This window comes from Oreochromis niloticus, linkage group LG1 (assembly GCF_001858045.2).
Source record: "Oreochromis niloticus isolate F11D_XX linkage group LG1, O_niloticus_UMD_NMBU, whole genome shotgun sequence".
NCBI lineage: Eukaryota > Metazoa > Chordata > Actinopteri > Cichliformes > Cichlidae > Oreochromis > Oreochromis niloticus.
The window spans coordinates 32,824,503-32,841,024 of NC_031965.2; the positions used below are offsets into that span (position 1 = coordinate 32,824,503).

At 38.8% G+C, this 16,522-nt stretch overlaps 1 protein-coding gene across 1 annotated transcript in view; it reads right to left on the bottom strand.

The window, feature by feature from the left end:
• Positions 1–16,522, bottom strand: part of LOC100695086 (collagen and calcium-binding EGF domain-containing protein 1) — a 37,447-nt gene that overhangs the window by 7,017 nt on the left and 13,908 nt on the right. The window contains exon 3 of the mRNA XM_005447679.4: positions 1,500–1,552. Coding sequence (XP_005447736.1) covers positions 1,500–1,552 — 53 coding nt within the window. The remainder of the gene's footprint in view (positions 1–1,499; positions 1,553–16,522) is intronic.

Here is a 16,522-nt window from a genome sequence, read left to right on the forward strand (position 1 = left end):
ACAAGCAAAACATTTACAAAGTAATGTACAAAGTTTCCATGCAAGCCATTTCATTATCTTTATTACTGACACAGTCTGAAATATTATCATGTAACTCATATATGTAACTATCTGGAGTTTCCTCCATATTCAACACAAACACGCTGTGGACAAGAGGTTTTTTTCATAACCTTACATCAGTGCAGACTCTGCACCTTTTACAGTATTTAATCACAATGAATGTTGGAGTTTAAATACGCCACTGCAACCTAGAGTTAGTTGCTTGCTTGTTATTCTGCTGTTTATATGTATTTCTCCATCGTGGGAGGTGTTGTCAAAGCAGAGACACCTCCCTCTCCCCAAACACCTCCTTCACCTCTTCTAAGGGTGAAACAAGGAAACCAGGCACGAGACGTAATGTCTCCAGCATGTCCTGGGTGGCTCCAGGGTCTCCTCCTGGTAGAACATATCCAAAACACCTCATCTAAGAGGCACCCAGGAACCACCTCAACCAGCCCCATACAATGTGATGGAGTAGCAGCTTTCCTCTGACCTCCTCCTGAATGACTGAGCCTTTAACCCTATCTTTAAGCCTGCGACTAGTCATACAAAGTCTAGGATTTCATCTAATAAGTGTATTGTCAGATTTTCAACAGAGTAGTTGATGTGGTATTTAGTATAGAATATAACTGAAATCCTACATCAGACTGCATTAAACTTGTGTGCTACGGGGCCAAAGGAACCATTAAACTGAACCATTAAAATGCACAGTTATTTTATCTCTTCTCAGGGCTTCTGTGCCTCACCTATAGCCTCTGGCTGGGGCTGTAAGCACCACAGCACTTGGAGATTTTAATGAATGTGAAAACAAAGGTATGCACTGATTTATTTTATTTTATTTTTGTATATAAACTTTATTATAACTTTATTGTTGCTCAAGTTGACTGAAGTTCAAATTTTAACCTGCTGTAAGAAATGTACTAAAGATATAATCGTATCTATTGTCTGCGTTCAGTGTCTCCTTATATATCAGCTATTCCCAAATAATTTCGGAAAGCTTTCGGGTTAACAATGCATCGGTCCTTCATGGGGTCATGGAAGAACAGCACCTTCTAGTGGCTGATACTAATCACTGTTACCATCTGGAAGTACAGGATTACAGTTTTAGAAAGAAACTAAATTGTTTATCAATGCTTTTCACCAGCCCATGAGATAATGGCCATGAAAGCTGACAACTTTCACAAGAATCAGATGTTTGTTATGGAAAATCACAGTTGTCAGTTGTCTTTGCCAAGACATATTATTTTTTATGTGCCGTTTGTTTCAGGTGACTGGAGTGTACAAGCTGTATGAAAGGACTGCTAAACTGACAAAGGTGTTCCACATTATGTTTCGTACAGTTTGTTATGTTTATAAACTGCTTTAGAGGAAAACAAAATTGCATCAGATTTGAAACATGTGGATCCAGATGTGAGAGTTTATGAGCAAAACTTATGTGATGGAGCAAATAGTTTACCTACTTTCAGGTATGCACTGGCCCATCACAAACCTGAACCCTTTACAGCATTTCCTCCTGAAAGAAAAAAAGGAGAATAATCAACACCATTTTCAGATCAGCTGAGAAAGCCATTTTATTTTAGTTTTTTATACATGAGAAGAGTGATACCGCCGTTATATGTCTGATAAATAAATAGCCATAGCCAGATGTTCATTTGCTCAAAAACAGAAAACCTTCATATGTAATAAAAAGTCTGCAAACCAGCACTTCTACAGTGAAACCAAATGTTTCAGTTGATGTTGACTTTGTTACATATTGGATCACGTAATCAGACAATTACAGAGTGGTAAATGAAACAGCAAAAACAGGATAACTGTTGTAATGAATCTGCATTTTAACTGTGTAGCGCATTGCATGCATCAGAAACAGGCCTGCATGATGCACTTTTCTATGCAAATGTGATTTGTTGCCCATCAAGCAGAAATGGCTATTTTAATTAGTAAAGAGCCGAGAAGCAAAATCTGCTTAGTAAAGTCAAAAAATCTTTGCTTCAGAAGGCTTAATTAAATTGAATAATTTCAGCACTGCAGTTTTATAAGTTTGTTGCTGTTCATGTGAACTTTGTAAAGTAAAAAATATTTGGAAAGAGTACACCGCGAGCCAACTGTTTTAGTATTAAAACAGTGTATAAATGTATAAGTGCAGCTGAAGATAAAAGTGAGGACAACAATGACATCCTGCCACCCTCACTGACAACTAACACATCATCATTTAGAGGAAGGCATTCAGCACTAGCAGCAGTAAAACACTAAAAAGTAAAGAGAAGTTTATACGCATTATTAACCTGCATCAAAACAGTATTGGAAATGAGAGAGGCCATCCTTTACAAATAGTAATAGACTTAGAGTCAACTACTAACTATTGCAATAATAAATAAACCCAAAATTAAATGCATATTAGTTCAGGGAAAAATAGTAACTAACTTCTATATACTAAAGCACTTCTGACATATTTTGTGAACATTGCACAAGTTCAGTCAATTTTTTTTCTGATGATACTTTCACCATTTCTCTATCACAGTCTGTTTCAATTTGTGTCACTGTAACCACACGCATTGTACTCAAGCTCATTTTGGCAATCTGCTGACAAAAGAGCAACTAGCTCATTTGTCAGCAGATTGTCAAAGCTGCCCGAGGGCTACTGGTCTGTTTCTCAGTTTCACTCCAGTTTTAAAAAAAGTAGCTAAAAACAAGCTACAGTTACTTCTTATTCTGAATTTTAGTCACAGTACTTAAACCATGAATAAACTTGAAAAAAATAAACAAAAAAAACTTCGAAAACGTTGTTTACAGTCTACTTTTGTGATGTAAACTCCTAAAAGTCTTGTAGATGCATTTTTTCCCTAAAGTCAGCATTGCACAAAAATTATTGGGCAAGAAATTTTCTCACACTTGATTTAGGGTGTTTGGAAATGACACTCGTTCTGCAATCCCATAACAATCCACCACATGTTACAAGCATCACAGCTGGAAAAAAACAGAGGAAGTGGCTCACAATTTCTAGCAGCACAGCATGCAACAAATATCACACATGCATGCTTGAAAAAACACAGATGAATTCCTAACTTTTATCCCGAAAACTACAAGCTGTTACCGGAGGGGATTTAGCATGCTGCTTCATTCAAGGTCCCCTCAAGACAATAAGTTGCTTTTATTTTCCTCCAGCCTCCATGCAGTGTAACCTTAAATCACTATGAGACACCCCCCCCCCTCTCTTGAATGAAAAATAACCTATAAAATAGTGGGGCCAGCCTAAACTGATGAGATCCAGATGAGAGTGGCTTTAATCTGCAGCCTGTAGCTTGGAGTGTTGAGAGGGATGTATAAAGCCAGGCTCTGAGCTGAGGTGGAGAAAGGAAAGTGAATACTGAGATGAAGATTGTCACTCATTGAATCAGTCAGTCAATCCATCAATCAATCACTCAGTCAGTGATCTAAGTTGGGCTAATGTGATGCAGATGTGCGCCTGAGCAGGAGGGTTTCTTGGATTTATATCGTTGGCATGACAGCAGCTAAAAAGTTTATTTAGCTTGAAGATTAAAGTAGATCTGGTTCTGATCAACTTTAGAACAGCTGTAATTTAGGATTACACATATGGCTTAACGACCCTATTTATTTGTTTCCATAGGTTTGTAAAAGTAGAGGAAAACATGGTACATAACCAAAGAAAAGAAATGGGCCAGTGCATGCATAAAACTATACACACCCCTCTATGCTTTCCCACCCTGAAAACCTTTCTGAAATCTTATGACTCTTTCACTTTCTCCTCTTGAAACAATTTAATAATTCTTAAACTGCTACAGTATGAAGCAACGTGTTATGCTAGCCACTGTTTTTCCCTCCTCTGCTACATTCTTCTTGTCTTGATCATTGTTCATTCAGCTCTTTCTCTCTCATTGGTTGTGCATGTTGACGATCACATATTGAAAGCCAGAGGTGTAGAGTGTCTGGCTCACCACCACCACAGTGTCAGCTTTAATCCTGAGCTGTTTTTGCAGGTTTGTTTTGTTAGCTATTAGCTGAGTTACCAGCAGACATGTTTTTGGTTGTGGTGTTAATCATTGACTGTTGAGTATTTTTTATTTTAGGACAGAAGGCAGAATCCAAAGAAGCAGTACTTGGCTGGTTCAAGACCTTCTCTCTCATTTGTTTGTTTTGGCTGGGGCTTCCATCTCCCATTTGTTTTCGGTTTTTGCATCATTAAATTTGCTTTGAACTCCCACCAGCTTGTGGCTTCTCGTAGGTTATTGGTTCCTCTGAGCCAGTAATTTAGGGACCGTAACAGCCACTATGAACTTTACATGTATGGCTTTGACACACTGCACACTTTCACCCTGTTTGCAGATGTTTTTCCCTGGAATTTTAGCTAAGCTGTTCATATTCCCCACAGGGTAAAATCCTGGACCACTTCCTACCTGACCAACTAATTGCATTCCCATAAGCATCGACTGCTTACTGCTTTTAGTGCTAATTAGGCATTAATAACATGTTAACACAATAAAACCAATAGCCCAACATCAGTTTTGTTCTCGTCTTTCTTTAAAGACCAACTTTGAACTCAAATTAGACTAAACAGTCACATTGCTTGCCAATTTTTGATTTGCAGATGTGTATAAACAAATATGCGTGTGGCTGTAGAAGTGTAATTCCAGTGTCTGCTCATTTCAACAACAAACCAAAACAACTGACAAATGTGTGCCGTGTCATGAGTTATCTTAATATAATAGGGAAAAAAAGAGGTATGTACCTAAATGAATGTACCTAACTAATGTTTTGTCTACACATAAGAGTCAACTTAGCAAAGAATAAATTTCATAATTGATATATAGATGCGTTGATACTAGAAGCAAGTTTGGAAGGAATAACATAAAATTGTTTCACCAATAAGATGATGCCTGAAATGCTACAAGCCAAACATGCTGGCTTGTTTCTGCATGGTGTTCAGTGGGTCCTTAAAAAAATGAGAAAACGGTGCAAATGGAGGACAAAAGGAGAAGTGGCAAGCCTATAAAAGAACCATCTATAGAAGATGAACAGTACCTGAAAGTCCTGACTTGAAGAAATAGGAAAAAGAAATCCAGATAAGACCTGAGAGAGGACCTGGGAGCTGCATCTGGCCTTTCAGCTGATCCATCTATTGCTCAACAAAACCTCATCAGAAACAGTCTCATTGTAAGGGTGGAGGTCAAGGATAGGCTGAGGTATGCAAAAATATATAATAACTGGACTGAAAATGAGTAGCAACTTGTCTTATGGACCGATCAATCCAAATGTGACATTTTTGGGTCAAATCCTTGCCAAAATGTGCAGAAGAGGTCGGTAGAGAAGTACAACAGTAATTGTCTACAGCCATCTGTAAAACATGGTGGTGCCTCTCCCCTGGTTTGGAGCTGCATTGTCAAAATGTTTGGAATTAGATATCATCAGATTTTTATTCACCACGCAATACCATCTGGAAAGCATCTGATAGGCAACAGGTTCATTTTTCAGCACGGCAATGATCCTTAACACACTGCCAATCCAGTAAAAGCTTAGCTGGATAGAAAAACACACAGTGGAATACTACCAGTCATCGACTGGGCTGCTTGGAGCCTGGACCTTAACATTATTGAAGCAGTGTGGGATCATCTTGACAAAGAACAGAACAAAAGTCAGCCAACATCCAAGAAGAGCTTTGAAATGTCCTTCAAGAAGCTTGGAGAACCATTCCTGAAGACCACTTAAAAAATTACAATAAAGCTTGCTCAAAAGATTAAAGGTGGTCATATTGACTTTCAGGGTTGTTAGAATTGTAAAAGCTCTGTTGGTGACTTATATACTTCCATGTATGATTGCACATATGCTGCAGCAAGAGTCCTGACAGGGACTAGAAAGAAAGAGCATATTTCTCCTATACTGGCTTCCTTTCTTTGGCTCCCTATTAAATCCAGAATTTAATTCAAAACCCTGATCCTCACAAAAAATGTCTTAAATAATCAGGCCCCATCTTACCTTAATGACCTTTTAGTACCATATCACCCCATTAGATCACTTCGATCTTGCACTGCAGGCTTACTTGTTGTTCCTAGAGTATTTAAACATAGAATGGGAGGCAGAGCCTTGAGTTTTCAGGCCCCTCTTCTATGGAACCAGCTTCCAGTTTGGATTCGGGAGACAGACACTATCTCTACTTTTAATATTAGGCTTAAAACTTTCCTTTTTGCTAAAGCATATAGTTAGGGCTGGATCAGGTGACCCTGAATCCTCCCTTAGTTATGCTGCAAAAGGTGTATGTTGCTGGGGGATTCCCATGATGCATTGAGTATTTCTTCTTCAGTCACCTTTCTCACTCACTACGTGTTAATAGACCTCTCTGCATTGAATCATACTTGTTATTAATCTCTGTCTCTCTTCCACAGCATGTCTTCTATCCTGTCTTCCTTCTCTCACCCCAACCGGTCGTGGCAGATGGCCGCCCCTCCCTGAGCCTGGTTCTGCCGGAGATTTCTTCCTGTATAAAGGGGATTTTTCCTTCCCACTGTCGCCAAAGTGCTTGCTCGTAGGGGGCTATATGATTTTTAGGTTTTTCTCTGTATGTATTATTCTAGAGTCTACCTTACAGTATAAAGCACCTTCATGCAAATGTTGTTGTGACTTGGTGCTGTATAAATAAAACTGAATTGACTTGAATATTTCCCTGTAAAATAATTTTAAAAAACTAGGGGTAGCTCCAGTACTGTGTCCTTTATATTTCATCTAATGGTATGTCTTTAAATTTCATTTTTTGCATATTATTTACCTGCTTGTAAGTATATTTGACTATGCTAATTTAATTCCATAACAAAACATATTTTCATGGTAATAGTGCTGATAATCTGTAAAGTACAGTTGAGTTTATAAAATGTTGGCAGAGCACTTCACAAGTACTTGTTGAATGGCCTAAGATGTTCACAAACCCTCTCTCTCCGTATCTATGTCACATGGAACGAGTTTTGAACGTAAACAATGTTTGAACTTCTCTATCAAGCCCTTGTTTGTCAGTCTTCACCGAAGCATATCCATCACCTTTGATGTGTGTGTTGTATTTGAGGAGTTATGATATAAATGTGCGGAGAAAAAACAAATCTGAATGGGAATAGAATCTGGTCAGCGATAGTGAATACTAACTGAACTCACTACACATCTGTAAACTGTACATGTACAAGCAGCATGTCAGTCTGAGCAGCTCTCCCCTGGGTGTCTCTGGTGGGTGGGACAGCAGAGGCTGAGGCGTCTGGACAAGAAGTTGAGGGTGGAGGAAGAAGTGACCCGTGTGTTTTTGTTTTGGAATGTGAAAGTATTTCGGTCAGCATGACACAGCCTCTAAAACACACCCCATTAAACTGGAATCAGTCTGAGCTTTGTGTGTGTGAATGTAAAGGTTTGTGCGCTGGGAATCTGAGTGTGTTTCTCATTCTCTTCATTATATATAATAGTTTTAGAAGTTGTAGTGTAATTTTGTTGGCTAGAAACATTTTATATTGGCACTAAATATTAGCAATTAGTGTCATTTAATTAAAAGAAAAAATGTCTGGATCTGCCTGCCAAAAGTCAGACAATGTTAAGCATGCATGTTCAGGTCTGTGAGAATATAGAATACATGTGTATATATGGTCTTATGTGCAGGAGAGTCTGTGTGAGGGCTTGGATGCCATCCAGTAATGGTGCAGCCTTTTAATGTCAGTCAGGATTTATAAGCCAACCAAACCATGATGTTAGCAAGCACCCTCTCCGCTTTTTTTCCATGTCCTCTCAGTGCACTTTGCTTCACTCTCCCTATAGTCAATCCATGATTTGAAACACGTCAATTTATATTCAGCCTGTGCTATCAGCCCTTGTATGCTCCATAGCATTACTACTTGTTGACATAGTCTGTCTCCGTCTCTCATCTGCTCAGACTGAGATGATGCTGGCCTCCTGTTGCTCTCCAGCCAAGAAACCTGATGAGGTGTCTACCTTTTCTATCTTCAGTTCACGCAGATGAATATTGTTCCATCCTCAATAAGACTTGCTGAGGCCAGGAATGGTCACAACCTTTTACAACAACCTTTAAACTGCCGTGTCAATCAGGACCAGCTGTCTGCTGAACTTCAAATGAAGTGTCCACATGTATGGACCGTTTGGACCTCAAAAAATTAATCCTGTCAACTTTAGCAATATTCTCAATGTTCCTTTAGCCCTACAAAAAGCAGCAATGCAATGACAGAGGTCACATGACTTGTAAACAACTATGACATCAACAGCACAGTAACCTTCTTGATCATCCAACAACTTTCTTAAACACTTGTCAAACTTATGGTCAAGGGAAGCTGGCCAACAAATAGAGACATATTCTTACATTTTTACATGCAGCCAATTTAGAATCAGAAATTAACCTAACAAATATCTCTTTGGACAGTGGGAGAAAATACGGAAAGGCTCCAGCAGACCAGTAGGTTACAAGCCAGAAACCGCTTGCTGTGAGGTGACAGTGCTAGTAAAATGTACTCCAGTACTGAATACCTGAAAACTTGTGGGCTTCCTACTACCGGATCACCAACAGCATGCTCGTGTGCTAAAATAAGATGGTAAAAAATAAAACTGCCAAACATGTTCATGCGGGCATTGTTACAGGCATTGCTAAAGTGTGGAAATGATGTGAATGTCTAAGGTTTTCATTTATCTGAATCTATATTTGAAGAAGACTGTTTATATGTGATAGTTTATCTCTTCACTGTGATAGGAGCTGTGCCGGTTAGAACCATTGCCTGCAGCACACAAGAGTTCAGTTATGGACCCTTGTATCTTGTATCCAATAAAGCACACAATTACAGATGAAAGTACAGTTTCATAATATTCTTGAAAAAAATAGCAAATAGCATTTCTTCAAGTGTTTTCTTAACAGTCATAAACAATGAATCTACTAAAACAAATAAGCAGCCACGACACTGCAGTGTTCAGTAGATTTTTTAATGAAAGCTAGGAATAAACTGATCAGTTTTCCACTGTTAGTGTGTTGGATAGAAAAGTTTATATTAAAGGCACGGGATGATTTGGATGTTTTCATTATCTGTTCTGCCCTATGAAGTTAGCCTAAAGGAACCCATGGCCTTGTTACGACCCCGGTTCACCCGCAACTCACTAACAGGCCTACACGTACTACTTCATGTTAGCTGGCCTACGCTACTGACATTTCTGGCTCTCCAAGTCTACAATAAAATATAAATACTTTATCTTGTAATTAGTAGTATTAAGAAAATACATGGGTGATAAAGAGGTCTGGACAGGATTTGGGCAGCCTCTTTTGGCTTTTGTTGATATACTGTCAGTGCGGATGTAATTAACTATGACAGCTGGCTGCTGTTTTTGACAGCTTGTGTATCTAGAGGACAATTAATTACCATACACAAATCATTGGAATTCGATTGGGCACTACATGGTTTGTGCTTATCCAATAAAAGACCTTGATTAATGATCTGAGATTGATACTCACAGATCCTGCAGACAAGATTCCCCAAATTCTTGTTAATTTTTGGAGGTTAAAAGAGAGCAATGCAAAATCTATTTTGAAAAAAATATATGACTCAACGGTGACTGTTGGTAGTTTAGCTTTGTTTAAATGCAACCTCCAGGATGTCATAAGTTCTCCGTATTATAGCATACAAACTTAGGTTCTGTCCATCTTCTCCAAACAGTCAATTTTGCTGTGGGTGGCTGACCTGTCAGCTTCCTGCCCAGCAAGGGGTACAGGCACGGCCATGTAGGATCCCAGCCTGCTGTGGGAGCTGTTGCCAAAACCAGCATGGTAGCATTGGAAGAAACTCGAGGACAGTTTCCAGAGGCAGGCCTGGGGCTGGATCATTTTACAGTGAAGATTATGTACTTTAGCGAGGGGTCTCCTTCCAAGAGGGGAATGTTCATTGTTATGTTTTTAAATCCAACAGTACCTTGATTTATTTTTGCATTTGCAGGTGGGAAAGTTCTACAGAGGATATTACTTGTAGCACATAGAGAGAACAGTGGTCCTGACAAGAGGTCAGAGTGTGTATGACACTTACCATTAATTTTGCTCCAGTCACTGTACATTACAAGTGCTTTTCATTTAACTGAGTGCTATTGTTTTGCAGAGTTTATACAGGGAAGAATAGGTAATAGGCCTTAGCATTGTCTTTGGAAATGAGTCTCATCTCATTTCCCATATCTTCCCTCAGAGTGCCAAGATATGGGATGAACTGAGGTAGATGTTAAGATGTGGCAGGAAATACCAAGAAATAAAAATAAAGGAGGTGGACATTGATATGAAGAGGTTTAAAGACATGGATGAAGGTTATTGTTGGTTTAGAGTTCTCCCTCTTGGGGCTGTTGTTGGAGGAACACAGGAAGTGGAGCTCAGTGGAGGTCAACAGCCCCTTGACATACTACGACAAGAGACTGTTAATGTGTGAATATACGTGTGTACATCTTGTCATTTTGATGGATGCTGCTTACTGATGTGGCATATATGTGTTACAACTATGTTACAACATGCGCATCAGCTGTGATGTAAATGATTTATTTACTCAACAAGTCTCAGGCAGTTCAGAAACTTGGCTGACTGTGGTGTGTATAACGGTGTGATGATGAATTATACTGAAGCACATTAGCACAATGAGACTGAACAACAGTGCACAATTTTGGAAGGAAGCCACATTTATCTTTAAATCTTCATATATATATATATATATGTATATATATTCTTCAGAGAGTCACTATTGTCCATTTTCCCTGTTGAGATCTGTAATTTTCTTTTCAATGTGTTGCTAGTCTTCTTGTGGTTCAACTCTTTGAAGAAAGTTTTATAAGGTGTTCTTTCCATAAGCCCTTTGTGTGGGTTTTTTAATCTGCATTGAAAGCACATTCATAGTACACAAGTTCATACTTTTCTGCCCATTGTTCCGCATCACAACTAAGACATGAAGACAATTCCAACTACTTGTCCTTCAGAAATATTTCCATGATCTCTGTCTCCACAAATTAAACAAAACCCGTTCTTACGTCAGCTTCCCCCTGAAGGTGTGATGGTGTTGCCCACATCACGAGTACATCTCTTAGTGTTAGTATATAATTGCATGTGTGTGTTCTTTTCAACTCGTGTGAGTATACATATGTGAAGGTGTTGAGCACGAGCATGTCCTCTCTGTTTATTTGCTCTGCCAGCCCACTTCCAGGACCCAGGCCTCAGGGGAACCATCAGATCTCTGGTCTAACAGAGGAAGCTTTGACTGGGAGCCCAGGAGGCCTGAGCCACTTCCACCAGAATACAGTCTGACCTGCACTTCTCCTCCCCTGTGTTATGCCTCACCTCTCCTCATTTGCTATGATTTTTCCTGCCTTCCTCCTGCCCTGGCTCACTTTAAAAAAAATACATCTTAAACTTTTTTTACTTAAATTTTTCACTATACAACAAAGTAACCGCAGCAAACTCTTAATTCTATGAAAAGTAAAACATGCTTGCTGCAATACGTGAAACTATTCCTAAACCAGTCCCTTACTTCTTGTTTGCACTTTGTGCCATCATACAGAAAACCTCAGACCACAGACGAGTTGGTCAGCTTAACCTGACAATGTCATTGTGATATTTTGTAAATGGTGTTTTGTCATGCATAATTTCCTGGAACACTGCTGGCCTGAATTTCATGATTCATTTTCAAATTTCATGGCAGATTGTTAAACTAAGGACTGTGGTTTTAATTCAAAACAAAATTGGTTAGTAAGTGCTCAGTTGTTAAAGGACTGGGACAGTTATGAGGCAACATGGGATTTTCGCTTCACTTTGCTGGGGGAAAGATTTCATATAAAAAAGTTTGCTTCAGTCTTTCAAATTTCCCTACCTCTTATTCTCATGTCATTTCAGAGCAGCCACTTGTGCCTGAACTCATTTGCTTTGTCTTCCAGCCTTTTATTGTAGCAGAACCTAAAACTGAAATTTACCTACAGAAAGGCCTCGGCAGGTCATGCCGTGAGACAATGCTGCTAATTATTCCACCACCACCGCAGCCTATTCTCTGAGCCATGAGAAATTTTAATGAAGGGCCTAGAATACAAAAAGTACTCTTACCCAACCTGTAAAATATAATAAGAACAAAGTAAAGTACGGATAATCACTTTTCCTCTGTTCAAATCCCAAAGTCAAGCTAAGCCATAATGCTAGCAGGTAAGCTGATATCAGTGGTATCAGTGGTAGCCTTCATCAGCTGATGCCTTTCTATTTAGCATATCATTTTATAATTATGATCATCCAAAATAATTCTATTTTATATAACAGTTAGTTATGAGATAAGCTGAGCTGCCCTGTCCACAGCTGCTCTGTATATACATTCTGCTTTGTGGCCACCACAACTCTTTTCATATTGTGACACATTTATTAAGTATCATACTTGTTGTCACGGATACCTGCTCTGTTCTGTGCTTGGGTTTTGCTCTCACTACAGCTTGATTTCCATGTGTGCACAAAGACGGGTACCCAAGAGTGAGGCCAAACTTCCAAATGCAAATTCATTCAGATGGAAATAACAATCATGTGACTAACATATGACACTTTTTCTCAAATGTGGTGATATGTGTATATAAATGACCTCCAAATTCAGCAAACATGGCACTTGTTCAAACAAACTGGCAGCAACAAATAGTATATATCTACAAATATTTTGCCTCCTTTCCCAGCAAAAAAACAATAAATGTTAAATATTAAATGCATCAGACTTCAGGGTCAGAAAAAATTACCTAGATTCTTTTTCATCAGGAAATGATGACAGACACTGAACAGCAAGTCATTTTTGCCAAAAACACAAGATAAAATCACCACATATTTGAAATCTATGTAAATGTCTGAAGGGAAAAAAAGCAAAACTTAATAAAATGATGTGACAGCAGTTGAAAAACAACTTTCAGCTTGGCTTAAAATCTCAATAAATGACTTTTCCAGGCTCTGGGAAAGTTTTACCTCCATAAGCATCGCAAGATGAAAAATGTAAAAAATAATAACCCACCTTGTTGCAGTTCAAATGATCTTTGCATCAGTTTTATGCATAACTCTTTTACAGTGTTGGCAGCCATAATCACCATTCTTAAAACATCAGCTGTTAACTCTTAAATGATCTTAAAACAAAATGAACAGAGCAAAGCAATTTCCAGTCATTTGGACTGTGCTTGTTGGAGTTTGAATAAGAACAGCACTGTACCTGACTAAGAACTGAGACTGAGAAAGGCTCATCACTTGATGAGAGTGTCTCGGGGCTCTGCCTGTGGTCTCTGGCCTTTGTGACCCTGTCGTGGCTCAGTGTCTCTGCAGGAATGTGGCATCTCTGACCCTCTGAGCCGCTTTTCTGTGACAGACACATGTATGATCTGCTTTGTCCAAGTCTACAGGGACATGAAAGTATTTGGCATTTTTACCTGACATGAAAAAAGAGCTTGAATGGAGAACACATGGGGAAGGAGATGAAGAGGACTTGAAAAATTACATGTTTATGAATGTTTACAGCTATATTTCTATGGAGGCATTTCAGAGTAAATGTTTAAAATGCTGCCAAAAGCAAAATGTAAATCAAAAAATGTTGGGTTTTTTTGCTTCTTGGTTAAATTTAAATCAAGAGGTTTCTGACTCGTAAGCAGAGCCAGACAGGAAAGCACATACACCTTAAATAGTAAATGATTGATCACCATTGATATTTCTATAACAGCTAAACACGTCTATCCCTCTAATTGGCAAAAATTTTACAGTTGGCGTTTCAGTGTTTGTAGCAGCTGTAACGTTTCAGACCTCAAAAAGTCTTTGATTTACTCACTGGCGCACTGATACCAGATGTTAGTGCCTCTTTCCCACATCATGAAAGCATCTTGGGAGACCACAAGAAATATTGTCATTTACCAAACCAATGTGTTTCCATCACATTACTCACTGTATCATATTTTGGCTTAGCATACTGGCAGAAATTTAGGTGAATGAAACTCCAGCAGTGGACTGGCAAACTCAGACTAGTGCTTTATGTGTGACAAAGAGAGAGACGCTATCAAAAGTAACACTTATTTTTTTGTATGGATACTATTTATTTCAACATATTTATGAAAGGAATACACTGAGATGAAAAGAAGTGTAAGAAAGAATTCTGAGAGAAGGGCAAGCAGGGACCAAAGAGGAATGGCTAAGTGTGAGATAAGGGTGAGGGAGCAGCTAAACAGTGAGGTCAAGCTAACGACAGACCCCTTATAATGATGTGTCTGGTTGAGTTTACATGCCAGACAGGAAAAAGCTGCTTCTTAAGGAGGACCTTTTTACTAAAAATCTGACAAGCGACTAAAAGTAATGAACTGATAAGACCAAAAAGTTCTTCCAGGTCTTCTAAATGGCCTCACGACTTCGTTGATGTTGGAAAACTTTGAAGGCATTGCAAGATTTATCACTGTTCTGGTCCTGTATCTGCAGCTTCCCAACTCCACACCCCCACCATTCCCTATATTAATTTTTTGCTACACAATACACGTTTCATGCATGCAGGCACATGCACACAGCTGGGCTTGTCGAATTCAGATAATAGCACAACAACAATGTTGTTCCGGTCTGTTATCAATTGACTGGTGATTTGTTTTGTTGAGGTATTAATAGTGACAGGGTGGCCATAAAAGGGCAGAACAGAGCTAATCTAGAGCAGATTGTTTGCCAAAAACCAGCCATTGTGCTTGTCCAGAGGGCCGTTCAGGTGTGCACTAATCAGAAGAAGATGGAAGATGATTAGTGGAGTTTTTGGGGAGGTCCAACTCTGGTCTAAAGCCCTCCAAAGACAATTATGCCTCCATTAAACACAGGAAGCATAACTCCAAAGAATCATAAAAGTTTTTTTTTTTTTTGACAAAAGGTGTTTCTCATTGTAATGAAATGGCAAAACTCATATAGCTTCCCAGTGTGAGAAAAATGAACAGGTTAATGTTCCCTCAGCTTGGGGTTTGTTGATCGTCATCCAAAGTACACAGACAGAAAACGCCAAAGGGAGAAAAATGAGTGATAGTTTGAATAGGATGCCTCTGTGGACTCCTGGATGCAATGCAAACAACCTGTAAGAGGATCGAATTCAGTCGACTATTTGTTTCCACTTGATGAGAGTTTCTCTGAGATTTTAAGAGCTTGAGGGTAATTTTTACCTTATCTAATGTGTGATGTGGACTGTGCTAAAAACAGAGCTGTCAGTACCTTTCTTTCAGGATAAAAATCACCAGAAATCACACATATATTCTGTAGGTATCAAATATGTGCACACATATGTTTACGGTTTAGCAAATTTTGTCCCACTCATTGAAACTATACATCTATGTACAAACTAAGACAACATTTACCCTCATGGACACACTCACCAGCATAAAGGATGATCTCATTTATGGGCACCTGTACACACAATCATTCAAAGGCAGCTACTCACATAAAAGTATCAAGTGTAGTGATATTCAATCCAGAGATCTACAAAGCACACATGCACATACTGCTACAGTTTGTCCAAACACACGACACGCACACACAGAGGGATGCATCTGTTCCTTATTACTGTACCTGTTTTAGAGTGAAATTAAATCACCTCCTTCCATTCTTCAGTCAGGGGGTTTCCTGCTGTTTGACATGACGGATTTTAGCACCTAATTTCACTGTTTACTGTTTTTCCATTTTCGAATTAATTCTGTCACTAAAAGACAAGCCTACTGGGCCTGCTGGTGAAATATAAGTTATTCTGTGATTGATGATTAAAGCATGTACAAACAGCACATTCATCATGAAAACAGAAAATAAATATAGCAATCAGTTACAATAAGGTCTTTAGGGAATCCTTTTGAGAATGGATGGAACTCCCTCAGTTGCCTCAAAAATGGCACATTTCAACTCAACTGAGAAAAAGTACAACTGCAGAAAGAGGTTTCTTTTCTTTTTCTTTCTTTTTTTTTTTTTTTTTAGCATCATTGGTGTTTTATAGCTTGTTTTATGGCTTGTAAGCATGGGGAACCTCTGCATGCAGATCCTTGTAGGTCTTTAGATACAAGCCACACACATCATAATGTAGCACTCAGAAGAGAGAAAACATGTGGGCATGCCCACACATATGCACACTCCTGCTTCTCATCACCTGCTACAGAGAGCAGCTTTCTTTACAACCATGCACAGCTGATGCATCCTGCCTGTTTTTTTCTTCATCGCCACATTTGTGTTACACGTGCTATCGTCGTCACTGCAGTAAATTATAGAAAAGAAGGGTTAAAACTGTTAAACATGTCTTTTAGTTCTTCTTTGCCTAGATTACTGTTAGGAGTAGTTTGTATGGATTTCCTTCTATAAATATTCAGTGCACTCTACGTAAGAATTTGAGTTTCAGCTCTTCTCGTGACATTGAATTATTATTTTATTATCACACACAATGTAGATGTTTCTTCTGTGTGGATGAGTTTTCTGGTTTCTATTTTCATACACCAG